At 40.1% G+C, this 26,651-nt stretch overlaps 1 protein-coding gene across 5 annotated transcripts; it reads right to left on the reverse strand.

Moving 5' to 3' along the window:
• Nucleotides 1-337: 337 nt before the first annotated feature.
• Nucleotides 338-26,012, reverse strand: arhgef7a (Rho guanine nucleotide exchange factor (GEF) 7a). Of its 5 annotated transcripts, XM_053680609.1 has the most exons (22): nucleotides 25,579-26,012; nucleotides 20,323-20,406; nucleotides 15,185-15,269; nucleotides 14,631-14,764; nucleotides 14,098-14,299; nucleotides 13,824-13,912; nucleotides 11,213-11,307; nucleotides 10,894-10,989; nucleotides 9,464-9,586; nucleotides 9,184-9,322; nucleotides 9,027-9,086; nucleotides 8,694-8,840; nucleotides 7,187-7,273; nucleotides 7,017-7,095; nucleotides 6,744-6,883; nucleotides 5,382-5,603; nucleotides 4,914-5,007; nucleotides 4,739-4,828; nucleotides 4,173-4,343; nucleotides 2,510-2,609; nucleotides 2,321-2,375; nucleotides 338-2,104 (listed from the first exon to the last, which is right to left on the reverse strand). In XM_053680609.1, the coding sequence occupies exons 1-22, from the start codon at nucleotides 25,741-25,743 to the stop codon at nucleotides 1,982-1,984; spliced, it is 2,580 nt and encodes an 859-aa protein (XP_053536584.1). In that variant the 5' UTR covers nucleotides 25,744-26,012; the 3' UTR covers nucleotides 338-1,981. The 5 variants fall into 5 exon arrangements, with proteins under 5 accessions (XP_053536584.1, XP_017326341.1, XP_017326340.1 ...); XM_017470852.3 differs by lacking the exon at nucleotides 4,173-4,343 and having other exon boundaries at nucleotides 14,104-14,299; nucleotides 25,579-26,011; XM_017470851.3 differs by lacking the exon at nucleotides 4,173-4,343 and having other exon boundaries at nucleotides 25,579-26,011.
• Nucleotides 26,013-26,651: the final 639 nt, after the last annotated feature.

The following is a 26,651-nucleotide window of genomic DNA, read 5'->3' on the forward strand; positions in this document are numbered from 1 at the left end:
ATCCTGCACTGCTGTACAGGGAAAAAGAGACAAAGGCACAAAATCATCCTCATCGTTGGCCTCCCCTTCATGAACTAAGTGTAGAAATTCCACTGGTTTAAACTCTGGCATTACTTTTACACTCGTGCCTGTACGCTTTGCGGCTCAAGAGTGACACCTGATTGAAATAAAATGAAAATGTAATTACGAAATAAATATATGCTGGAGTATAGTATATTCTATTTTATTTTATTATTTTTTTAAAAAGAAAAATGCAAAAAAAAAAAAAAAAAAATAAAAAAAAAAAAAAAAAAAAAAAGAAAAAGGAGTACAATGAAATCTTCAAAATAATCACAACTCTTAAGAAAACGTCTTTATTTACAGAATTTACAATGACAATGAGTCATGTGGAGGTTAAGGGTCATCAGTAAATACCCTGAAAGTGTACTAGTGAGGTAATTCCTGTCCTGATGGTCCTCGGTGCTCGAGGACTCACAGAAAGATCAGTCCACACATAGAGAGTCTTGAGACTTGAGAGTCAAGTGCAGCTACATGTAGTGTAGAATCGTGTTTTTAACACTTTTAGTAATACGGTGGTTGCTAACATTTTTACTACACTATTTGAAAAACCCTAACATAAACACGCGTAACTTTTGAAAAGTTTGTTTGTATTTATGATATAGTGGGGTGTGGTGAAACCTGGCCGAATTAGTCGTTATACGGTTTACTTCCGTGAGAGGAAAACTGGACGTTTGGAATAAGTACCATAGCTCTGGAATATTTACAAATGACACATATGGAGTATGTTTACAACACAAGTTTACAGTTAAAACAATGCACAGCAGTACTATGTACAATTCTCAGTGAGGTTTCCTACGTCATTATAGTGGCTGAAGTAAGCCAGGAAGAGTTCGTCTAGAATCACACAGTTGCACGGTCATGTCAGTTGTAAGGTCCAAGTAGTTCTTAGAAGAAAACTGACACCCATTAGTTAATTTACATGATTCCACTGAGTAATGGCCTGAAATCAACTATTTGGAATTTGTATTAAAAGTTAGAGAGGAATTGTGCAAATGTAATTAAATCTCAATTTCCAACACAATCGGTCAATAACTAGTTGCAAACATATTACCAGAGGGATTCATTTTAAGAAGCCTTTACTGTAGTCATTGGTCATAAATAAAATATGCTGCAGCAATAGAGATGGGCTACCGCTAACTCATTTATATTTTGGGTCTTCTTTTTTTTTGTTTTTGTTTTTTTTTTAAGTTCAGAGCTGAAAAAGTACACTATATTGCCAAAGGTTTGTGGACACCTGACTGTCACACACGTATGTGGTTCTTCCGCAGACTTTTGTCACAATGCTGGAAGCACACAACTGTATAGGATGTCTTTGTTTCTATACTGGAGCGTTAGAATTTCTCTTCACTGGAACCAAGAGGCCCAAACATGATCCAGCATGACAGTGCACGAATTGCGCTCCATGAAGACACGGTTTGCCGATGTTGGCATGAAAGAACTCCACTGGCCTGTACAGAGCGGTGTCCTCAACCCACTGAACACCGTTGGGATGAACTGGCACTTGGACTGCGCATCAGTCCTCCTCACCAGACGTCAGTGCCTGACCTCACTAATGCTCTTGTGGCTGAATGGGTAAATCCCCAAAGCCATGCTCCAAAATCTAGTGGAAAGGCTTAACAGAAGCGTGGAAGTCGTTCTTAAAGTTATTATAATGGGCTGTCCAAATAGCATATACGAGTGTGAATGGTCAGGTGTCCACAAACTTCTAGTCACACAACGTTGATTCTCGATATAAAGCATCTGCATGTCAACTTAAGAGACTGCAGTGAGACGCAAGTGCACTAATTACAAGATAACGCCGAGAGCTGAGAGTGTTGATCTGAATTTATAAGCAGAGCTGGTTCCAAATCCACTGGAAATATAACATTTGAAATCCTGACAAATGCTGCCAAACCTGTATGATGCTCTCTCGCTCATGATCTCACAAATTGGTCTCATCCCAAGATGGGTCATTCATATTCTTTAGAACCTTCCGTACAATTCTCTCCAGATCTTTACGAGCTCGCTGCTCCTCTTCCAGAGATCGTTTCATTTTCTTACCGTCCTGTTGATTGATGAAGTCATATATCAAGAGATGTGTATATATATATATATATATATATATATATATATATATATATATATATATATATATATATATATATATATATATATATATATATATATATATATACACACACATACACACACACACACAAACACACACATATATATATAGGTAACTATCACACCAGGGACAGAAAGATTGGTCTACACGCACCTGTTTAAGTTCTTGGACTTCATGTCTTAGTGAATAAACAACATCCATGAGATTCCTGTAAGAGTTCAAATAAGTTATTTTGATGGCACTGTATGGCATTGAAATCTAATTTATTATACACAAGTATGACAGATTTAACGGTTTCCCCAGCAGGGAGAGGAGTTCGTGAAAAATCGATGTTATTCTTACTTCTCTTCTATAACAGTCTGTCCGTTGCTTTTGATCTCCTCCAGGATTATCTTCTCCTCCGCCGGCAGGATCAGTGCTGGAGCAGTGTCTCTCCTCTGTCCTGTTCCAAAAAGAAAAGTCCTGCAGTTTGGTTTCCACACATCTCTACGTGAAGGACTGACTGGTAAGAACAGTTAAAGAGACGCATGTGCTCCGAAACGGTGAAAGGATCAGGTTAAAAGAACTGTGCAGGAGACTGAAGACAGACCGGTTAGTCATGCAGGAAGTAAATGTCAAGACTGGAAAAATTCCAATAAACAGGTTTCTAGAGAATTATGAATTGCGCATCATCATGACAATTAGAAGTTCCTGAAACCGATAAGGGTCATATTTAAAGAAAGTAAATTCAGCATTAAAAGGAAATTACGGTTCAAGTACTTCTGCAGGAAGGACAAAAATATCGACCAAAGTCTAGCAAAGCCAATATTTATTGAAAATGTATATTACAGTGACTGCTCTGTCATACTGGAATCTGTACGTATATATGCGTGTATATATACATATGTAATGGATACAATAATTATATCTTCTTTTTTTTTCGAACCACGTAAACATCACCGACTTCCGAGTTGTACAGGGAATCAGAATACCAGCACAGTACAACAGACAAAAGGGCAGCAAGTGTTTGAATTTCTTGTCTATTTTTTGTTTTATCACAGAAGAGAACCTGGTCACAAGGATTACCACACAACATGAAGAGTTATATTCTTATTCTTTGTTCAAGTACCTTTGTAACTGGCAATATGTATTTCTCTTTTGTCTGATAAACAAAAATCATACATAAGAGAGAAAAGGTTCATCTTAAATTACTACAGGTACTCAGAGCTTCAGATAAGTAAGTAACAGAGAACCACAAAACCACAGACCTGGTTTAAAATCAAACAAATTGTTGAAGGGACATTAAAATTCAGCATATTTTGGCAAACAATCATACCATATGTAGACAATATTATGAACATACATGTAACATATAAAAATACAAATAAAAATGCACGTTCTATACAAGTCAAAAATAAATACATAAATAAAATGACACATCCACTAATACTGTCCCAAGAAGAAACTAGTGGGGGTTTTTTTTTTTCCCTTCTATTTTACCAGAGCATTTTCTGTTCAACTTTTCTACTGAATTGCATCCTGAAACAAATGAGGCTGGAATTCTTGTGTCCAATGCTTCCCTTAGGTAAACAATAATACTTCACATTTCAAATATATGACAATACTAAAATAATTACAAAGTTCAGATCTCATCAATTCTAGCAGGACAAGATCACGCTTCGAAAGAACACAAGCGAAATGTCCTTCTTTTAATCTTATTGATGAAATACTAGTTAGAGACAGAGAAAGGCGAATTCCCCAAAGATCACGTGAAGGGACGTCAAAACAACCGGTGAAAAGGGTGTCGAGGCAAAGAGGACAAATTTGGATAAGTGCACAAAGAAGACAAGGAGTGCGGTTTAATACAGGCGAGTGAAAAGACATAAATATAATAAATAAAAATATAAATAAAACATAAAAGAAAATAAATTAAATAAATAAATAAACAAACTAAAGTGAATGAAGTTAAATAGTACAAGTGAGGGAGTTTAGTTCTGGTGGGAGATGTAGGAGCTGCAGCTCTTACGGGAAACCGGCCCCATCCTGTAAGAGTGAGCCGTCCATATACTGTCATAGTCCGAGTCCTCTGAAAGGTCCGAGCTGCCCTCTGGACGAGAGATGCTGCTGCGACGGCCCATGCACTCCATGCTCGACTGATCCAACACGTGGTTATGCATCAGATCAGTGCCCTGCCATGCTGAGATGGCCGGAGGAGACGGCACACCAGCCACAGCGAGTGAGGACAGTCCAGTCAAATGAACGAAGAGTGGGAGATTTTCCCAAAATGCAATGGTGGTACATGGGATGGCAAAAACCATATGGGTGAAAAGGTAAGGAGAAGAAAGAAAAAAAAGAAAAAAAAAAAAGTGTGCAACCACGTTGGAAAGATGGAAATGGAAATGGTTATATGTGAATGTTAAAAAAAGAGAAAGGGATTAACAGTAAACAATAAACAAATGATGTCAAAAAGAGTGAAGAGGAAAGAGAAAAAGAGGATATTGTTACCAGAGTTCCAAGAGTGATTTTGTTAACATCAGAGATGCAACGTTATGTCGCCTTAGTCCTACGATAGACACACAGACTTAATCTTACTTGAGTTGAGAGTCTGTCGGGTTTTGGCACTCGTACAGTACGCCTCAATCACTTTCAGGATCTGAGCATCCTCTTCCAGTGCTACGGTACCTGTTGCAGTTACAGAGAAAGTACTTGTGTGTCACCACATTAACTCTCATCAGCAGCATGAACAATTCCATCGACTTTTCCTTACTTTTCCTCAACGCAAACTCCTCATCAGACGGCTTCCTTTCAGGTTTCCGTTTGGGCAGCAGCTTCTTCATACTTTTGGGGCTTTTACTGAGATCCTGGGGCAGTGCAAAGAATGGAGAGGATCAGGATGAATGAGAGAGTTTAAGGTGAGACAAAGAGATAAAGACAGGAGACGGTTTACACTTCGGTTACACAAGAGATTTTTTAAAAAAGAATACATTTTTCATATGGAAATAAATGTTTGTTTAAAAGAATAAGAAATCACAAGTATTGGCATCATTATAAAATTCTCCCAAACCTAATCAAGTCAATATCTCAGGTTTTTAGTTACCTTTAAAGTACACGTTTAAGACTTTATATTGTGGCGCACAATACATATGATCGACCGTCTCAAAACATGAGGCGATACACATGCCTCAAGTCCAACAGAGTCATCAAGATAGACGTCACGACCCAAACACACACTGACCTCTTTATAGCAGAGGGCAGCTGATGGTCTGAGTGGGGGTGCTGGCCTCAGGCAACTCAGACTCCAAGGTTTCTGGGTTTTGGGAGGTTCCAGAGGCCCCCACATTACAGTGCTGTGTGGAGCTCCATGAGAGGAGGAGTGAGGGAGCGTGTGGTAGGCAGGAGCCACGGTCAGGCCTCGGCTCTCTGCGTGCCTGGATGGAGTTAGAGGGTGGGATGGGAGCTACAGAAGAAGAGAGAGATGATAAATAATAAATAATAAATAATAAATAATAAATAAATGACCCAAACTTCCATCCAAATCAGCACCAACATTTGTGCAGGAACCCAAAGTAATCCTCTATAAGTGTCTCCAACTTTGCTAGAGATTAAAGTGAAAGAGTGCAGTCATTCCCTCCAAAGGAGGCTTCACCTAATAGTAACTGTAGGGGTGCCAATTATTTTTGCAAACAGTATATAAAACATAAGTTTTAATTAGTTAGTTATAGTTACATTTATATAGCACTTTTCTAGACACTCAAAGCGCTTTACATAGTATGTGGATGGGGTGGGGGGAGGGGAGGAATCTCTCCAACCGCCACTAGTGTGTAGCATCCACCTGGATGATGCGACGGCAGCCGTCGCGCACCAGAGCTCCCACCACACACCAGCTATCGGTGTAAAATAAAACTAGACAGCTTTCCCATGCTTTAGACAATAAAAAAAAAAATGAAACCACGTGTTATGATTAGAGAATCTTCGGGTTACGATTCTTAAGAAGAGAGAAAGCGAGAGTACACAAGAAGACTGTGCCATCGCCCCGTGAAGACTGTGCGCTTCGCACACCAAGGCCTTGGTGCAAAGTTTGCCAAATGACACACAGACACCCAAAATTCAAATGGCAAGATCCCTCGATTTTATTTAAAGAAAGGCAGAGTATATATCATGCTCGACACACGACAAAGACAACGGGTTAACTATTGACTGGCTAGGCGGAAGGGCATATTTGCATTTAACAGGAAGCATATCAAAGTAAGTAACTCCATATAAGATATTCAGGAAGTCATGGAATGTTATTCGGGAAGGTATGTAAATGCGCGCGAATGGTATTCGGGGAGACAAAAGAATACGCAAATGGTGAGGGGCTGTATCTGTCTGTACCTGGTTGGGAAGAGTTACAGAGGAACAACGAGGAAAACATGTTAACAAGAGCTGCAAAAGAGAGGGAAGAGTGTTCACAGTAAACTTATCACCATGTTATGGTGAAAGTGCAATATATGAATTTGAAAGCGGACTTGATGTATTCACTGCACGCAGACATTCAGGTCTTATTTCGCTGATGCTCTGAGAAGATCCCATTTAGGTCCTGTAATCGGAAACTCACCGTGTGGCAAGGGACTGTGAGTGGCTTCATGCTTGAGGCCGTCATGGTGGTGTGTTTGGTCTGACGGTTAAGGTGCTCCAGCCAATCCTGTTGATCGTGCTTATTAAAGCAGATAACCTGCAGCCTCTCAAACATGCAACCTGCAGGGATGACCACACACACACACACACACACACACACACACACACACACACTAAACAAACCATCCCAATGCATTCACCTCTGCACTGTATGCTCTCAGTTAAATTTTTAAAACTGCAGGAGCCTTTTTACCGGAGAGCTCAAAAGCATTTTTGTGGCTTTCACAGTCCTCTAAAGGAGTTACTGTCATTCCACTCAAAGGCAGCTTGCCCTGTAAGAAACAAAGTGGACAATGTCGAACAGTCTTAAACGCCTACATCCTGCTTATTTAGTAGGACGTAGCATAGTGACCCTATTCTGACCTGGTAGATGAAGCCACTCATCCTTGGGCTGGCCGAGAGGATAAGCAGAACATGAGGGAACAGCATGAGGTAACGTTCATTCCTTTCCTGAAAAACACACATCAGTGCCATGAGAGTTGCTCGAATACACAATTTAATGCCAATGTGACAAAATAAATGTACATACCAATGTGACAAAATAAAGTTAAACTAATTTCTAACAAATCAGACATTTAGTGCACGTTTCACTGTGTATTCCTTCATTATCGCATGTGAACCATACAGTGTATGCTACGACATCAACAGCGGAGAATAAACTTCAAAAAGCTTTGACATCCCTGTGCTTTGCCTCAATCATTTCCTCCAGTGTCTTTGTAATTCATTTGAGGGGCTTTTGAATCGTCTCAGCTGTAATATCTGATCTCTGATCTGAAAAGTGTGATCTTTCTGATTTTAATCATGTCGTGGTTATTAGTGCCAGATGGGCTGGTTTGAGTATTTCAGAAACTGCCGATCTCCTGGGTAGGGATGGGCGAGATCTTATCGTTTGTGATATACCGGTAGAAATTCTCCCCGCCCAATAAGAATGAGTCTTCCCGCGATAATAACGATAAAGCCTAGTCGATGACGTGTTTCCGTGTGCGACGGTCTGCGACCCGTTCGCAGCTCACGTGCGGAGCGAAAACAAGTACGGCGGAAGGCGGAGCTAAACGAGGAGCCACGTCTACAATCTGGAACTGGTTTGTTTACAGAAAATCAGTTTTACTTTTGGATCACTGTTTGTGTTCCTGAGACGGTGATATAGAGTCGGTCCCCACTTTACTGCTATGACCGCTTTCCACTCTTCTGGGAAGGCTTTCCATTAGATTTTGGAACAGGACTGAAGATTTGTGCCCATTCGAGCACAAAAGCATGACTGAGGTCAGGCACACTGATGTTCAGTGAGGAGGCCGGGTGCGCAGTCAGCATTCCAGTTCATCCCAAAGGTGTTCAGTGGGGTTGAGGTCAGGGCTCTGTGCAGGCCACTCGAGTTCTTCCACAACAACCTTTGCGCAAGGTCCATGAAGAATCACAGCTGTGATGGTATTCACTATAACAGCACGACCGCGAGTGTGATGTTGCTTTTATACAACCTGACATTTCAGACACGGTATGGCCAAATATTTCGTTTATTTTTGCAGCGTCAACAAAAAAACAGCTCCTAAATAAGTCTCAGCTGGATAGGAGTAGGAGTGTACATATTACCATGTAACGCACATACTGACTGACAGCGTGCAGCAAGTGTCGTAACGGTTTCAGTGTAATGACCTGTTGTTAGAATTGGCATTTCATGTAGCGCAAACAGACCAGCAGAGTGATCCAAACGGTGACATTTACCAGTGCAGTTATATTAAATATCAGCACTCTTGGAAGGCCACTTGTCCAATCAACTTAGAAGCTCAGACCTAACTGTTGTATAAAATAATGTATACTAACAGAATGCCTACTACATAAACACAAAGAAATGTTCACTGAAGTAACGTCTCACCTCACAGCCTTGGTTCTGTACCATTGCTTGGCTCATGTAGATCACAGAGCCAAAAGTCTTGATGTCTTCACCCTCCCACAAACGAACGGATTCTGTGAGAATTTGCAGCTCCAGCTCCTTCCGTTTCCGCACCTCCTGACACTGGGCCTGTAAACATGGAAACCCCACAAAAATCCACACCCGAGTCAGGACGCAGTGTGACACGGGACGCCGGTGTGCGACAGCAGATATGACTAGTTTTTGTAGCACACCCTATACGTACATGTATAATCCATCACACTAATTACTAATAAGAGTATATATGTGAACAAAAATAAGAAGAAGACGACTCACAGAAAGATTTTTGAATGCGGTCATGCACTTTTGAATTTCAAGCCGATCTGGATGACCCTCCTAAGAGCAAAATGAAAACAACATAGAGACATTTTAACATGCTCGTCACTTTAATTCGGTTATAAATGACCGAAAGAATGAAGAGTTGTTTTCTTACCTCCATGTGTCTCTCCAGTTCTTTCAGTAAAGTTGGGTATTTGTCTAGTCTCATGAACGGTTTGCTAAGGCCTGTGGTCAGTGTGAGGATGCCTGGAGAACTTGCTCCTCTACTCTCCATGAAGTCTCCTAGCTCTTCACTATAAGGCAGACAAATACTCAGTGGGAACACTATTTAACTTCCTGTGGAATGATATATATATATATATATATATATATATATATATATATATATATATATATATATAAAAAGGTAGGAGTGCCAGATTGCAGTGGCGTACCTGTGATCAGTCAGAATGTTAACAGCTGATGGATGGTTTGAGCAGTAACCCGTATACAATGCTCTCATTTTGGGCATAAGGTTTAAGAAAAAGCCCCCAACTTTCTGTTGCAGCTCTGGAAGTCTGAAACAGCAACGTCAGAGAAAAATTGAATTCACCAACAAAAAAAAATGAACGGTTCTCCAACATATTTTCTTTCTTCTCATTGAAGATTTCTCTAAAACGGAGCTAGGGATAACTGTCAGTTCTATAACAAATAAGTAGTTATTCTAATATCAAAAAGGTGCCTCAGTGCTCACAATCAGTACGTTTACATGGACGACAATATTCCGATATGAACCCGATTAACACGAGACTCTGATTAAGAAACTAGCGTGTAAACAGAGATTATTGAGGACCTTAATCTGACTAAAGTCGTACTCGGAGTAAACACAAACGGGATTAAGACGTGTGGAGTATTCCTGTTTTAGTCGCGTTATCGACGTGCGTTACAGACGTGTACACGCCTTAATCACACTATTAACGTCGTGTGGGAGTTTTCACCGCATTGTGCGACAGGACACGTACACACACGGCGGCGCTCGACCGTTTGACGGCAAACGAGAGAGCACGGCTGCGTCCCAAACCGCGTACTTACCTGCTATATGGTAGGTGAAGTACATGCATCTCAACTACTATATAGTAGGTAAGTACGCAGTTTGGGACGCAGCCCACGTCTTCAAGCAGTCGTCTATCTGCACGTACAGCACGACTAATAATTAACTGCACTTGAAGCTTTCATAAAATTTAAAGCGAAACACCCAAAACTGTATACGGTCCCATAACGAAGACCAACCGTATATCGATACGTGAAATTCTGGAGGGAACGTCGGGACGGCGTGGCGCGGGGACGTAATGACGTTAATCGATCTATGTTCTATAACATGTGAAACCTGAACATGAAAGGAGTATTCTAAAAGCGACTCATGTAAACACCTTTAATCAGAATATTGTCTTATTCAGAATAAGGTCAATAATTAGATTACTGCTGTCCGTGTAAACGTAGTCGGTGTTATCTGGTTTTAGAATATTATCGTTAAAGTGAACAGAGACAACTCTCCTTTTTACTTTTCAGTGATTATTTGACTTCCTAAACGTAAATTCGCTCTCCTTCCTGAAATATCATCGTTTCTGTCTAATTGTAGAAATTAGGTCTAGATGATGACATTGAATTTACAGTGCTCATTTACGTGACTGAAACATCACAGAATTCCCAATCCAATAGATGTGTTCCCTGTCCCCAGTAACAATCGCACGGTGTCGTACATTAGAACTACATACATCATATTCTTTTAGCTGCGTTTGTATATACCAATGCATAATAATTTATTAATTCATGTTGTTAAGAATAGAAGCAAAACACCGAGTAGTCAGTTATTAATGGTACTCACTTAGTGCAGTCCTCTAGTGACTGGACAAGAGTTTGTTGGAAGGTGCTGATTTCCTCCAGGTTCCCCATGATGACAGTGATGTCTGCAGAGCTAAGTCTATAGTGGAATGAGAAGTTTACAGGAAGACGAAGAGGAAATAAGGAAGAATCTCGCATTCTAATCGATAAGCAATTGCATCACTGTAAATATAGACCACAGAACAGTCAAAGACAGTAACATAACAGATCCTACTGTACATATTTATTCATTTCTGTTCAGTGATTTAGGCATGTCTGGAAATGCAGACGTTGGATGGACATAACTGACTTCAAATACTCACTTTTCTGTGTTCTGAAGTGGCCTCAGGTAGTTGGTCAGAAGATTCTGAAGCTCTTTTGAGTACTCCGTCTCCGTTTCCAAAATGTTCTGTAGCACCTGTTGAAAGAGACAGTGCAGACAAAGTTAAACTGATGTCAACCTACTGTTGCAAGACATCAAGCTAAATCATAACGCTACAGACGCAATTAAAGACTAAGGTCTTGGGCATTATTTTTCTTATAAAAGTCAGGAAACAACAGTATTGTCTGCTTTCAATACATACATACATACATACATACATATACACACACATACACACACATATATATACACATACACACACACACACACACACACATATAGTATCTCACAAAAGTGAGTACACCCCTCACATTTGTGTAAATATTTGATTATATCTTTTCACGTGACAACACTGAAGAAATGACACTGTGCTACAATGTAAAGTAGTGAGTGTACAGCTTGTGTAACAGTGTAAATTTGCCGTCCCCTCAAAATAACTCAACACACAGACATTAATGTCTAAACCGCTGGCAACAAAAGTGAGTACACCCCTAAGTGAAAATGTCCAAATTGGGCCCAATTAGCCATTTTCCCTCCCCGGAGTCATGTGACTTGTTAGTGTTACAAGGTCTCAGGTGTATGGAGAGCAGGTGTGTTAAATTTGGTGTCATCGCTCTCACACTCCCTCATACTGGACACTGGAAGTTCAACATGGCACCTCATGGCAAAGAACTCTCTGAGGATCTGAAAAAAGAATGGTTGCTCTACATAAAGATGGCCTAGACTATAAGAAGATTGCCAAGACCCTGACACTGAGCTGCAGCACGGTGGCCAAGACCATACAGCGGTTTAACAGGACAGGTTCCACGCAGAACAGGCCTCGCCATGGTTGACCAAAGAAGTTGAGTGCACGTGCTCAGCGTCATATCCAGAGGTTGTGTTTGGGAAATAGACGTACGAGTGCTGCCAGCATTGCTGCAGAGGTTGAAGGGGTGGGGGGTCAGCCTGTCAGTGCTCAGACCATACGCCGCACACTGCATCAAATTGGTCTGCATGGCTGTCGTCCCAGAAGGAAGCCTCTTCTAAAGATGATGCACAAGAAAGCCCGCAAACAGTTTGCTGAAGACCAGCAGACTAAGGACATGGATTACTGGAACCGTGTCCTGTGGTCTGATGAGACCAAGATAAACTTATTTGGTTCAGATGGTGTCAAGCGTGTGTGGCGGCAACCAGGTGAGGAGTACAAAGACAAGTGTGTCTTGCCTACAGTCAAGCATGGTGGTGGGAGTGTCATGGTCTGGGGCTGCATGAGTGCTGCCGGCACTGGGGAGATACAGTTCATTGAGGGAACCATGAATCCCAACATGTACTGTGACGTACTGAAGCAGAGACTGGGCCGCAGGGCAGTATTCCATCATGATAACGACCCCACACACAACTCAAAGACAACCACTACCTTGCTAAAGAAGCTGAGGGTGAAGGTGATTGACTGGCCAAGCATGTCTCCAGACGTAAACCCTATTGAGCATCTGTGGGGCATCCTCAAACGGAAGGTGGAGGAGCACAAGGTCTCTAACATCCACCAGCTCCGTGATGTCATCATGGAGGAGTGGAAGAGGACTCCAGTGGCAACCTGTGAAGCTCTGGTGAACTCCATGCCCAAGAGGGTTAAGGCAGTGCTGGACACTTTGGGCTCAATTTGTACATTTTCACTTAGGGGTGTACTCACTTTTGTTGCCAGCGGTTTAGACATTAATGGCTGTGTGTTTAAATTCATCCTGCTTAATGCAAAGTATGACAAAAACACTATATGACTTGGTGTGAATATAAGGTAATCAATGTTACATGGTTATTTTAGAAAATTAAATATTGCACGCTTAACATACACAGTTGCTTTTGCATTTACTGCAGAATTGTCCGAGTGTCAGTAGTCCATATAGCAACGGCCTTTTCAGTACAACTACATTTAAAATACTTTGATAAACTTTACTGTACCCAGGATGCAGGCACACCCAATGTGTTAGCTCTAGCAGAACCACACTGAGCATAGCTTACACAACTACAAAAATTAAAGGGTTTTATCTCCGGTTTCCTCTGCTAATGACAACACTGTGTTGTAAAATAAATAAATAAATAAATAAATAAAAATGTAAATCTGGATAGAACAATCATAAATGTGTCTTTTTCTTTACATTTAAGTGCTAATAAACACAAAAAGTAAGCAGGATTCCCTTTTGCTACGGAGGACAGAATGAAGAATTATAAAAAGGCATATGTGGATTGATCTTCATTTATAAGCTATTTCAACACATTAAATAAAGAGATGGAAACCCCCCCCCCATAACAAGAAGCAGAAATGAACATTAAAATGTCAAAGAAAACAAATAAAGGAGTCTGACAGAATCAGGACAAGCTTACATAATGTTCCTCATATTCCTGAAACGTCACTATTAGAAGTGTCCAGTGATGACATCTCACTTCAAGAGCCAACATATACGGTAGTTTTATCAGTCACTGTGTTATAGATATATTATTATTTAACATTTGTAATACTAGTAAAATGGAAAGAAACACGTTTAAAGGTTTGCAAATTCTGAGCTAAAGATTCTCACCAGGTTGTAGTAGGTTTTGCTAAGGGCAGTGGTGTCAAAACCTTTCGGGGGGCTTTTAAGTGTTCCAGATTTGGGGGAAACTTGTTTGTCTGTGACAGAAAGGAAGAAAACAAAGCAGTCTTACACACACACACACACACACACAAACACTCAAATGTCCTTGAAGGACCAACAATGATAAAACTTTAACAAAATTGCTTGTTAAGGAAGTGTGTGGGGGTTTTTTTGTTTGTTTGTTTGTTTGTTTGTTTGTTTTTACACAACTGACACTTGCCACAACCTTTGACCTCTCTGACATAGTTGCTCGGAAACCAGCCAGTCTTTCCATTGAAGTTGCCCTCCCACCATCCCCCCTCCTCCATACGGGTGACCGTGATGATGTCACCCTTGGTGAAGGAAAGCTCATCCTCATTGGTCTGCTGGAAGTTGAAGCGAGCTTTCACCACCAACTGAGTGTTACTATTCTCGGTCATATCCTAAAATGAGAAAGATCACAGAATACACACAAAGTTTGCTTTTAATATTTTTTGGACGGACAGAAATTTCTGATACATAACTAATGACTTACACGAAAATGTTATTAACAATACTAATCTGCATCTAATAAAAATTGGTTAGTGCAGCTCAAAATCAATAAGCGGTTCCGTTCAACACAATGGCCCTTATTCGTCGGCGCTATCTACCCTCTTCCATATACCTGAGCTCACAGACACCCACGATTGGTTAAGTGACGAATAGGGGTCATTGTGTGTCACTGCTTTAGTATACAGTCATGCAAGAGGCGTTATCCAGCCTCCCGCTACCCACCAGGCTTCGGAACTGGTTATGGAGGAGCTTGGACGATCGGCCCAGTGAGGTCTGCGAGACCAGAGATTCAAAGGACTTGATGCGATGAGCGGTAGAGTGACGGGTGCATACAGAATCACTGCCAATGCCAATATCTGGTCCAGTGCACGTAAACAAAAAAATAGAGGTCCAGGCATAGTCAAAGCTTGTAACTAGAGTACAGTATATAATATTCATAACAGTGACAGCGAGGCATGTTTTGTTTGATATTGATGATGATGATGATGATAATAACAATAATAAAAATAATATATTTAAATGAATTAAGCTTTAGGAACGATGATGCATTTAGCAAACATGGGAAAATGCAATAATAATAATAATAATAATAATAATAATAATAATAATAATAATAATAGATTAATATTTGGCATGTTAACCTGCCATCAAGCTACCACCAAACTCAACACTTTGACGTCACAGATCACTTTTGTTGAAAGAGTTTAAACAGTAAACGTTCACGTCCCTACTCTTGAAAACTGTTTGCATATGCTACAGTAACGTGTGAAGCCCACCTGCAGTCACTTTGTTCAGTGCCACCAATGTGGTGAGAACTTTGTTGAAGTTCTGGCCTTGCAGCAGGTCACTTGCCTCAAACGGCTAAGGAGGCAAAAAAAAGAGATGAAAATCACCATTAATGTGGAGTACATTTTATTAAAACTTCCCACAAGTGCATATATACACCACTTAAATAAACAAAATTTACATATCAATTTGACATTTTCTTAATATTTTTGTAATGATCACTGGATAGATTGGATGGTATTCATTTATACATGTAACTGTTCAAGTCATATATCGGCTCTGTTTTTAGGAAAAGCGGATCGGAAAGCTCATTTCTGCAAACAGTGCAAGAAATAAACTAGAACCACTGGCACAGTACATAGAACTTCATGTCAGGGATAAGGGGTTCATTTCTGACCCACGCCTCAGATTTGTCAACTTTAACCAATGTCTAAAATTCATTTCTTTTCATAACCTAGGGCGGCTGTGGATCAGGTGGTAGAGCGGGTCGTCCACTAATCGTAGGGTCGGCGGTTCGATTCCCGGCCCACGTGACTCCACATGCCGAAGTGTCCTCGGGTGAGGCACTGAACCCCGAGTTGCTCCCGATGGCAAGTTAGCGCCTTGCATGGCAGCTCTGCTACCATTGGTGTGTGTGTGAGAGAATGGGTGAATGAGACAGTGAACAGTGTAAAGCACTTTGTAGAACTGCTTTTTTTTTTAAATAAAAAAATAAAAATTTTTGAAAAAAAGCAGACCATTTACCATAGACATTATATTTGCTTTTATATCATCCCATCTAGACTACTACAGTATTACGCATTACTTATATATTTATACACACACACACACACACACACAAACTCACACAGTGCCCTGAATGATTATTTTATACAAATATTACACACAATGATTCAAATTTTCCACTCAACAAATAAGAGAAACTATTGATCTTTTTCAATTGAAAATGACTGTCAAAAAGTAACTATTTAAATAAATATACATACAAATACACACACACACACACACATATATATACACACACACACATATACACACATATATATATATATATATATATATATATATATATATATATATATATATATATATATAATATATTATATATATATATATATATATATATATATATATATATATATATATATATATATATATATATATATATATATATATTTAAAAAATTATTTATTTTTTTTTGGACTGGTGCCCTTAAGGAATATGACCAATGTTTGTTGACCTCAGGTTGTTGAAATCAGGTAGTGAATATAAGAAAACGCAGTTAGAAAAAAAAAAAATACTATTAAACTCTGTTTAAAGTATTCCCAGGATAGGCTCCAGCTCCACCATTACCCTGACCAGGAAACAATAATTACTGAAGATAGATATATAGACAGATGGATGGATGGATGGATGGGACAGGAGGTGGAAGAATGGATGGGTGGAAGGATGGATGGGATGGTAGGTGGGTTGGTGGGTGGAAGGATGGATGGATGGATGGGACAGGAGGTGGAAGAATGGATGGATGGATGGATGGATGGGATGGTAGGTGGGTTGGTGGGTGGAAGGATGGATGGATGGATGGATGGGACAGGAGGTGGAAGAATGGATGGATGGATGGATGGATGGATGGATGGATGGGAGGGACGGTAGGAGGGTCGGTGGGTGGAAGGATGGAAGGATGGATGAGCAAGTCTGGGTGAACTCCAATGTGTGCAAACAAATCAATTCACAGCAAGGTATGGTGGGAAATGAGAAGTCTGGTCAGTCCCATCCTCAATCAGTTCGCTCTAGCTGGTGCAGGAGTATCACTGTTCTTACCCACACCATTCTGTCATTCTGCTTGACTTTCTGGACCTGGTAGTAAGAATTCCAATATCTCCTCTCTTATAAAGTTAATCTGGTACTTCTGTCCTCTTGTAGTGTTAACTGATTTAGTGTACAGCAAGAGAGGGGAACGAAATCATAATACGGCTGAGTGCCAGTAGTCTCCGCTTACTGTAAAATGCAGATGTCAAATTCCCTTTCCACTTATTACAGATCTTCACCATGAGGCAGCAGGATGAAGCAGCGTTATTGTATACCAAGTGTTCTTGTACCAACCTGTATTTGTTAGTAGTGTGTTGCTCTTCCTGTGTGCGCATGCGTCGTCATTGCTCTAGGTGCAGTTGCATTAGAATAGTTACAGTAATTGTGGTCTGAACAGTCCCGGATAAATAATTAACTTGAGGAGAATAAACGGCTTTTGGTATCACGTTAACCGGTCAGACAGATGAGAAGACTCCACCTATACTCAGGTATGCACCAGACTACTGAATCTGCCAAAATCTGGGATTCAGTTCATAGTGGGAGCACAGCTTTAGAAATGTCTGGACCAATAGACAGGAAAGGAACTGAGTGCTTGCATCACCACAAATAATTTTAATGGTTTTAGATTTGCACTTTTGACTGTACAGTACAGCTTTACATTTAAAAAAAAAAAATAAATTCACAGAGGTGATTCACACCAAATGTTTTGCCATCTGGGCCAAATTTAACATACGACTCTGCAGCCATACAGAAAAGCACGTATCTCTGTAAGCATAACAACTGGAGACCTACGGACATTTGTGTTTTTCCTTCATACACCAAAAGTTAAGGATAAATCTGTTGAGTTGAATCAGTAGATTACTCCACAAAGTGAGCTAACTTCATAAACCAGGCTTATTTCAACAAGCCTGGATAATTTCCATCAATTTCAGTTCCACAAACGAAGCTCAGTTAGTAAGGCAACACATGCATTTGCATAAACCTGCGCTGTATCAGGCTAACGTTGAAGCATAGCTTAGCTTGATCGATACTAATGGACAAGTCACATGATGTCATGGCGTCATGGCACCTAGCACATCTTATTACATCATTACACATGGGGAAAAAAAAAACAATGAACTTTCCTTTGCTTTCACACGATCTGTTGTGACCCAGATGAGGACGGGTTTCCTTCTGAGTCTGGTTCCTCTCAAGGTTTCTTCCTCTGAACATCTCAGGGAGTTTTTCCTCGCCACCATCGCCACTGGCTCGCTCAATAGGGATAAATCCACACACTTAAATTCTCTATCCCGTGTTTATATGTTTCTGTAAAGCTGCATTGAGACAACGACCATTGTAAAAAGCGCTATACAAATAAAATTGAATTGAATTGATTCTAGCCTAAAAAGCTTAATCAGGGATATAGCTTAAAAAATAAAATAGCATACTTCCTCATTTTTAATATTTGGATATTATAAGATTTTTTTTTTCTTTTTAAAGGCACTAGGCCAGAAACAGAACATGTAGAACGTGTTCCTTACAAGAACTTACAAGAAAGTCTAGTCCTTTCAGATGTTTGACCTTGCTGAGGCCTTGACCCTATTTGGATCAATTCCAAAATCTGTTCAGTTCATCTGCTGGTTACAATGATAATTCCATATAAATACTACAAACATTCAATCACCCATTCTTGAGATAATCTCAGAAGGATTCACAGATGTTCAGAGAATGATCAATCATAAAGGCCAAAATGTAGACCGTATAAGGAACAAAACACGACGACCCGTGGACTTATAGGAAAATATAAACACCAGGTGTGTCGAATCGCCCGACAGCCCTACCTTAAACGCTAGGTCATTTTGGCACATTATCTGCAAACAATTTGGTTCATTTTTTTTTTCAAGTCTAGGATTATTCAATCCACTGCTAACAAGTGTGAACAGACCATGACTATGTTGTCTTGGGGGCTGAAATCTTACAGTCAGCTGTGATCGAAGACAACAGTAATGATGCAGAGCAGAATACACTAGCTTCTCAAACACAGCGTTCATCATGGACAAAGAGGGGCTTGTGTGTGCACGGCCCAGCTGGGCATTAGCAATGCCAGGACACTGCAACGTGTCAGCACTCTACATGTGTGGAGAATCCTGCAGCATTTTACACAGCTTAAAAATGAAGCGGGTACACGCACAAGAAACAACAGTACGACGTTCACACGCAGCGACCGCATCTTCGTCTGTGACTGAAGCAGAAAACTGATCAAATCGACGTGCTGTCCAAACGCTCCTCCAGCAGCTTGTCCACAACAACTTGTTCAGAATATCATTAATTAAATATTTACAATCTGCATGTTTGTTTTTTTTGTCATTACAGTTTGAGCCAATGACAGACTAACACCCTAACACCCCCCTCCTCAATCCCATCCTCTTTCAATGCACTCAAGTATATGGGCTCCATCCAAACCCATCTGGCTCCATAATAAATGCGCATAATTCAACATGCTGCAATCTGGCCCTTTGTATTCATCCTTAATGAAATATAGGCGTATATATCCTATAAACAATGGGGGAAGAGGAGGTTCACCTGGCAGACTAAAAGCATAATCATTCATAATATCATCAAGCAACACAATGGAAATATTACACAGTTAAGAAGCTAGCTGTCAGTGTAACCACAGACGTGAGAAGAAAACCCCACTGCAATAACTGCAGCAGTATAAAGCACTGATTATTATTTATGTCCTAGTCTACATGTGGAGTATTAGTAAACATTATAATCATTTACAGCTACAAAAAAAAAAAAAAAACATATTTCGGACATCCGGATAAATATATGAGACTAGTATGAGGGACAAAATAAGTGAAAAGGGATTTCACTCACTGTTTGAGTGCTGACATCAGTCACCCCTGCTGTTATTTTGTAACTAAAAATCACAAGCACTGAAGATTTCAGAGTTTCACTGGAGTGCAAGGAATAATAATAATAATAATAATAATAATAATAATAATAATAATAACAATGTTTCCAAAGCATGGAGAATCCCAGTAAGCACAAAGCATCACACGGATGAACAAATGCATTTTGGATATCTAGAATATTACACACTTTTAAAACGCTCAGCAGGAAGCACAGTTTTGAGGATTTTCATTCTGTAAATTATATGAAGTGTTGGATGTTTGGGTTTTGTTTTTGTTTTTTTCAGAGCAACTCAGCCATGTATCTGGCGCTCAGTTAGTTCACGGCTGTGCCTCCTCCTGTCCTCGGCACTCCTTTGTTAATTGTTTTTCTACACACAAATCCGGATATCTATCTGTTATTGTGTCCCCAAGACTCGACTCACCTCGACACGAAACGCAGTGCAGCCTTTCAGGAACTCCTTTATGTTGCTCACACACTCGCTGTCGTTCTTGGGCTCCTGGAAAACCTGGAGAGAGAAGAATAGAGCAGGGAGAGTGAGCCGGGACTGCGACTTTCTCCCGGGACTGTCGGGAATCTGAGCTGAAATAGTCGATTCCTCATGAGTGTCCAGGCACGAGCGGACTCCAGCGCATCCAGCGTTAACTAAACTCAACCAAATGCCCACTTTAGGAAGTGAGGAAGGAAAACCGGAAATGACGCGGCAGCGTGGAGTCAGGACGCATCCATTGCTTATCAGGCGGGCAAAATAGAACAGTCCTCATGTCTGTGTCCTGAATGTTGTCCACTTGTTTGTTTTGTTTGTTTGATTGTTGTTGTTTTTTTTTTTAAAAAAAAAGTTTGGGATATATTTGGAAGGCTTCCTTTGTAAATGCATTATAAAATACATTTTATCGTATTGTTTTAATTGATAAAGATTACCACCGAATGTGGTGTTTAATGTTAGTATTAGTTTGATTAAGAGGGAATAACATATACATAAACAGAACTGGGTTTGAAGGAAACCCCAGCTCTTTGATATTTCAGATCGGCTAGATATGAAAAATTATATCGAGTTTTAACCTACTAGTTGGGTTGGAAAATAGTAAAGGGGACTATACTAGGTCTGCTATTTGTATGATGATTTTACACTTGCTCCTTTTTCTGTGGGGCAGGGACAGGGAGAAGGGCGGGGCTATGGGGGTTCAAGCCCCTCCCCTTTTTCTAAATTATTTAAAGTTGCCCCCTCTCAACATTAATTAATAAACAATTATATTATGTAAAAAGCATTTGAGTTCCGATGATCACGATAGCGTACACAAAACAGTAGCAAATGAATCAGAAGAAAGTCGGAGAACTGTGTGCGGTTTTATGGAAATCAGAGCGCTGCTGCCAAATGTTCATTATATTGTGAAATTAATAGTTTTACTGACTCTTACAGTAACTGACATACAGTGGGTGTGTCACTACATTTGTGGATGGTAATACTGTAGTTTTTTTTGTTGTTGGTGTTTTGTTTCATAATGTTTTAATTTTTTTTTTTAAGATTCTTTGGATTCATGTCTCCAATAAAAGGTGCCGTTTTGTTGTAATTATTTCTATAAATGTAAAAATAAAATACCGTTAGGTTATATTAGTAGTGTCATTCCCATATTCATTATTATGACCACACACAGTCTGTTTACAATGTCTTCCGAGGTGATATGGATATGTAGTTAAATTACAGTTAGCAAAGTAGTTAAAGTAGTAAACAAATGAGCTCTTTGGTGATATAGACCCGTTTTACATTTGAGCCCCTGCCGCTATGGAACTCTCTGCACGGCCCTTCTCTGGGGCTTTTTTGTTTTGTTTTTTGTTTTTTGAGGGGTTTTTTTTACTTCTATTATTATCTTATATATTATCTGTATACTCCCTTTTTTATTTGTTGTAGTCTATATTTGTTCAATATTATTATACTATATGTTGGAAATGACTATTGTCATATTCATTGTTTGAAATGTGACTGGCATATATATATATATATATATATATATATATATATATATATATATATATATATATATATATATATATGTGCACACAATATCTCACAAAAGTGAGTACACCCCACATATTTCTGTAAATATTTGATTATATCTTTTCACATGACGACACTGAAGAAATGACAATTTGCTATTTACAAAATAATAAAATAATTATAGGTAAGTAAATAATAAGGACTAAGTTATACGGAGGGAAAAATGGAAAAGGGAAAAAGGAACCCACCCCAACCCTCAGTACAATCACTTATATTCTTAGTTTACTACAGACAACTGAGAGTATTAGCTTAGGACAGAGATACATGTGGCAAGAATGTTCAACCTGTACATTCATTTATAATATAATGATAGCTGGACTCTTGTCAAGGTATGACATCAGAGATTGTTTCTGGATACATTTTTCAACATTACAAACTTCATGTTTAACATCATTTGAAAAACTGATTGATTTTTCTTCTTAAATAGCAACAAGTTCTAAACTATAATGAAATTGTAAATTATAATAGCACATTCTTTTATTTAGCACTGTCTTTATTATTGCTAACAGGGATCTCTATGGGAGGCACAGTGGCATGGTGGTTAACACGATTCCCACCTCCGTCCCTGCGTGCACGGTGCTTGCTCTCCCCGTGCATCGGGGGTCTTCCTGGGATAGGCTCCAGGCCCCCTGCAACCCTGCGTAGGATAAACTGTACACATGGATTGTGTTTATGCCTAATACTTGCATGTTTCTGTCTCACATGTCCAGTAATTACAAAAAAAAAAAAAGAATTACAAAAAAAAGAAATTGCAAATTAAAAACCACTAAAAGTGTTAATCTATATGTCCATATGACTGTTAGATACGTCTTAGCTCCTGTCCTAAATGACACCCTTTCAGCCTCACAGACCTAGCTTGACAAACCAGTTTTCTTACCACTAAAATGAAACATTCTGGAGGGAGTGCAATCTATTATAAAATTCACCAGTGTATATATGTATCATATCCTACAAGGTGAAGGAGAAGCAGTGTGTGCTCTTTGATGCCATTGCTGCCATCTATCTGCGGCAAAAGTGCAAGTGGCAATTAGCTTAGCTTAGCTTATGGCCTTAGCGCGTTTAAAGCAAAACAATAATAATGAAACACACTCACTTTTTGTTGCAAATGAGCAAAATCCCAGTGTAGCTCCTATCTCAGAAAGTGAGCATCACCATCAGGGTATCATTCACTATATGTTCGATGGTGACCGGGGGTCGGACCGCGGCTCTTTGGCGGTGTCCTCTGTGTTTCCTGGGTGAAGTGTCCGGCTTGGTGCTGCTCATTCCCGGGTGCCGAATCAGCGACAAGACACTTCACCCAACATAGGAGCTACATTAGGATTTTGCTTGATTGCAACAAAAAGTGTGTTTCATTATTATTTCTTTTATTTATTTATTTATTTGCTTTAAATGCGCTAAGATCCTACGCTAAGCTAAGCTAACCTAATTGGCTACTACCGCAATGGCGCTACTTCTGCTAGTGAGCACGGGTGGCTACGGATCACGTGCGCTTGACTGTCTTCACTCCCATTGGTAGTCGCATCACCAAATTGCTCCAAATTTGCATAAACTCAAGTGTCAAAGTCGCTGGACACACCCACATTTAGTCGCCGACAGTCATCGTCACTCATGTCGCCGGCTCTCATTGAAAATTAATGGTCTCCAGTCGCTTTGGAGGTCATATCAGTGCTCTCTGACCTTTGGCAAAACCCTTTGTGATTATTTGCAAGGAACCAATCTCTGTGAATGGGTTTGCTGAGAGCAAGACAAGCCAGATAGAACAACATCAATGTCGATGATTGCACAAAAAAAGTTATTGAAATAATGACAGGCCCCTGATCTTACCCATGAAGTTTGTTCTCTCTTAGACAGAGGTGGAACCCCACAGTTCAAAACAAAAGGTCCTACTCATCATGCATTTTGTACAGATGAAGGACAACGGTGTCCATCAGTGCTAGATCTGAGGGGGTTGAACTGGTTCCTAAAGACCTTCCCTTCTCATATCATAAGGATATCGGATGTAATTCATGCCAACCACAGGACTGGTTCACGTTGGTGAGTTTTCAGGATGAATGCACTTGTTTCCACAGGAGTTTCTATGATGTCTCCATGTGTTGGTCCACTCCGATATTGTTATGACAGTCAGTTGTCAGCATTATCACAGCAGATGGTTAGCTGTACTGAGAGCAACTCATCTACAGGAGCTGTACAAAAGCTCAGATGACTGGCATCTGCTTTTAATATGAAAACCCCAAAGGTCAATATTGAAGGTACACATGCAAGATGTCAGTCAACATCACACTCGTTCACTGCATTAAACACATCCGGGGCATTGGATCAGAAAATATGTCCTATCCAGCCCAATATCAGTCCAGCATTTCAGGTAAATACCAGCCTGATTACGATACTTAGTATTGGATCAGTGAAGCCCTAATTTGCCGTCCTAACATTTTTAATTTAATAGGCATTTACCAAACCGATTACTGAATGATTTTAGCTACATTTTCATTTCACCCGAATGAGCGGCTCATTCTACCAGGAAACATTTGACACTTTAATGGTTCCAGGATTTAAGAATGTATTTTGTCATTACTTTTCATTATAGCTGACAAAACAGCCCCGTTAGCTAATTACCTGCAGCTAATTAATGCTAATATACAAAATATAAAGATTCAATCTAGATCCCTTTAAGTGTTCTTTGGTTGTCCATGGAGAATCCTTAAAGGTTTTATGTAAGCTAACTCTTTCTCATTCAGAATGGGCTCCGAGTAGAACCCTTATAGAAAGCGAACAATCCAAAACAACAAGAAGCGTTCTTTCTTACTAAAAGCATAGATGATTTGCCTCAAAAAAATAAATAAATAAAAGTGGCCCAATTTACCTGCCTTCAACCTATATAGCCCAGTGCAGTCATCAGGCTGTCCTTTGTCTAAATATTAGTGTACAGGACAGCAGTGGGCTATATGAAAAATTAACAAGGTGTCAGCTGACTGTAACGTGCACATAAACCACCTGCAAAATACCTGAACTTGCATAACGGTTTTTAATAGTCCACCTGTGACATATTTACATTTACGCTTACAGCATTTAGCATAAACCTTGATGTTGGTAGCCTACTATTAAATGTGTACGTTAACGGCACTAATTAGCCCTAATCACTAATCAATAAACAGTAGCCTAATTGCAGTCCGTTCTCTAAATGTGGAATAATAGGCTACTGAATATCAACAGACGTGGCCTAGATACGTCTTTTCATAACAAAACGTGATCATATAGCCAAGGGTTGCCTGTCTTTTACAGATGACCTACAGAGAATCCCATGCATACAGGCCTATCTCTCCCCAAAACAAGGATATAAGGGTAAACACGCAGGCCTGCAGGATATTTGCGGGATATTTGCGGGATTGTAACCCAGTTTGCGCTGCTTCAACACGTCCGCATTCAGTCCTATCTGACGCTATTCGGATGAATGAAACATCCTGCGTTGATCACCCTATAAAACGTCTAATAAAATAGGCGCATGAGGGAAGTGGGCTCTTGTATAGATAAATAAATAAATAAATAAATAAATAAATAAGCAAACAAACACAGCGCGTTTGTAGAGAAAGACGGCTCATTAGCGCGTATAGGCATCACGGATCTTACTTGCTCGGTGGTACCGGGGCGCAGGCGCTCGATCAGCCTGCAGAGCACGACTCCGTCCTTCAGCGCGCACTGCAGAAACGCGGCCGGGTCCGACACGCTCTTCTTCGGCGACTCCATTACGCCGAGCGTTATGAGCCATGTAACCGTCTGTTCTGCAGGATTCATGATCAAACGCCGCGAATAGCTACCCTAGTCCAGAGGCTACAGAATAAAGGGGGAAATAATGAAAGGAGTGGTTATCAGCCGGCCGTTGAATTAAGCGCCACCATTTTCCGTGCAGCCGCCAGTCTGAATGTGGCGCATCGTGTAGGCTGGGTGTCCCTCTGAGCTGTGGAAAGCGTGTCTAAAAATCATAAACGATGTGGCTGTCAACACGCCTTTAGCAAGAACACACTTCCATCCACCTGCCTCGTCTGCCTCTTCACCTTCTGGCAAATGACATCACTGACAGCCGTGTGTGTGTGTGTGTGAGAGAGAGAGAGAGAGAGAGAGAGAGACTTGTGCCATCACAAGCGCATTTGCATGTTCACTGGGTAGGTTTTACATTATTTTACATGTGCATGACAAAGACACCTTGGGCAAGGTTTGCCGTAAGGTAGGTGTATAGTGAATCCTAATTAGGGTCTGAGGGAAAAAAAGAAAAAAGAAAAGAAAGTTTAGGCTATTGCCTTAATATTATACAATTGCATTATATTCCACATCTAATGTGCACTGTGATGCTATCAAAATACCAACATTGCTCCTCCTACAATAAATATTCTATAGCAGTGGTTTTCAAAGTGGGGGCCGCCAGGGGGCGCCGGGGAGACTCAACAATTTGGTGTGAAAAATTTAATTCTCACTCAGACAACCACACACACACACACACACACACACACACACACACACACACACACACACACACACACACACACAATCAATTCCTAATGTAATGTGATGTAAGATGTAATTATTAATAATTTAAAAAGGGATATATTTAGAAGTCTGTATTTTTAATGTGTTTTAAAGACATCTTGCAGAAGGGGGGCCTCGGTTAAATGTTAATGCCATTTGGGGGGCCTTGCCCTGGAAAA

Source organism: Ictalurus punctatus, chromosome 6 (assembly GCF_001660625.3).
Source record: "Ictalurus punctatus breed USDA103 chromosome 6, Coco_2.0, whole genome shotgun sequence".
Classification (NCBI taxonomy): domain Eukaryota; kingdom Metazoa; phylum Chordata; class Actinopteri; order Siluriformes; family Ictaluridae; genus Ictalurus; species Ictalurus punctatus.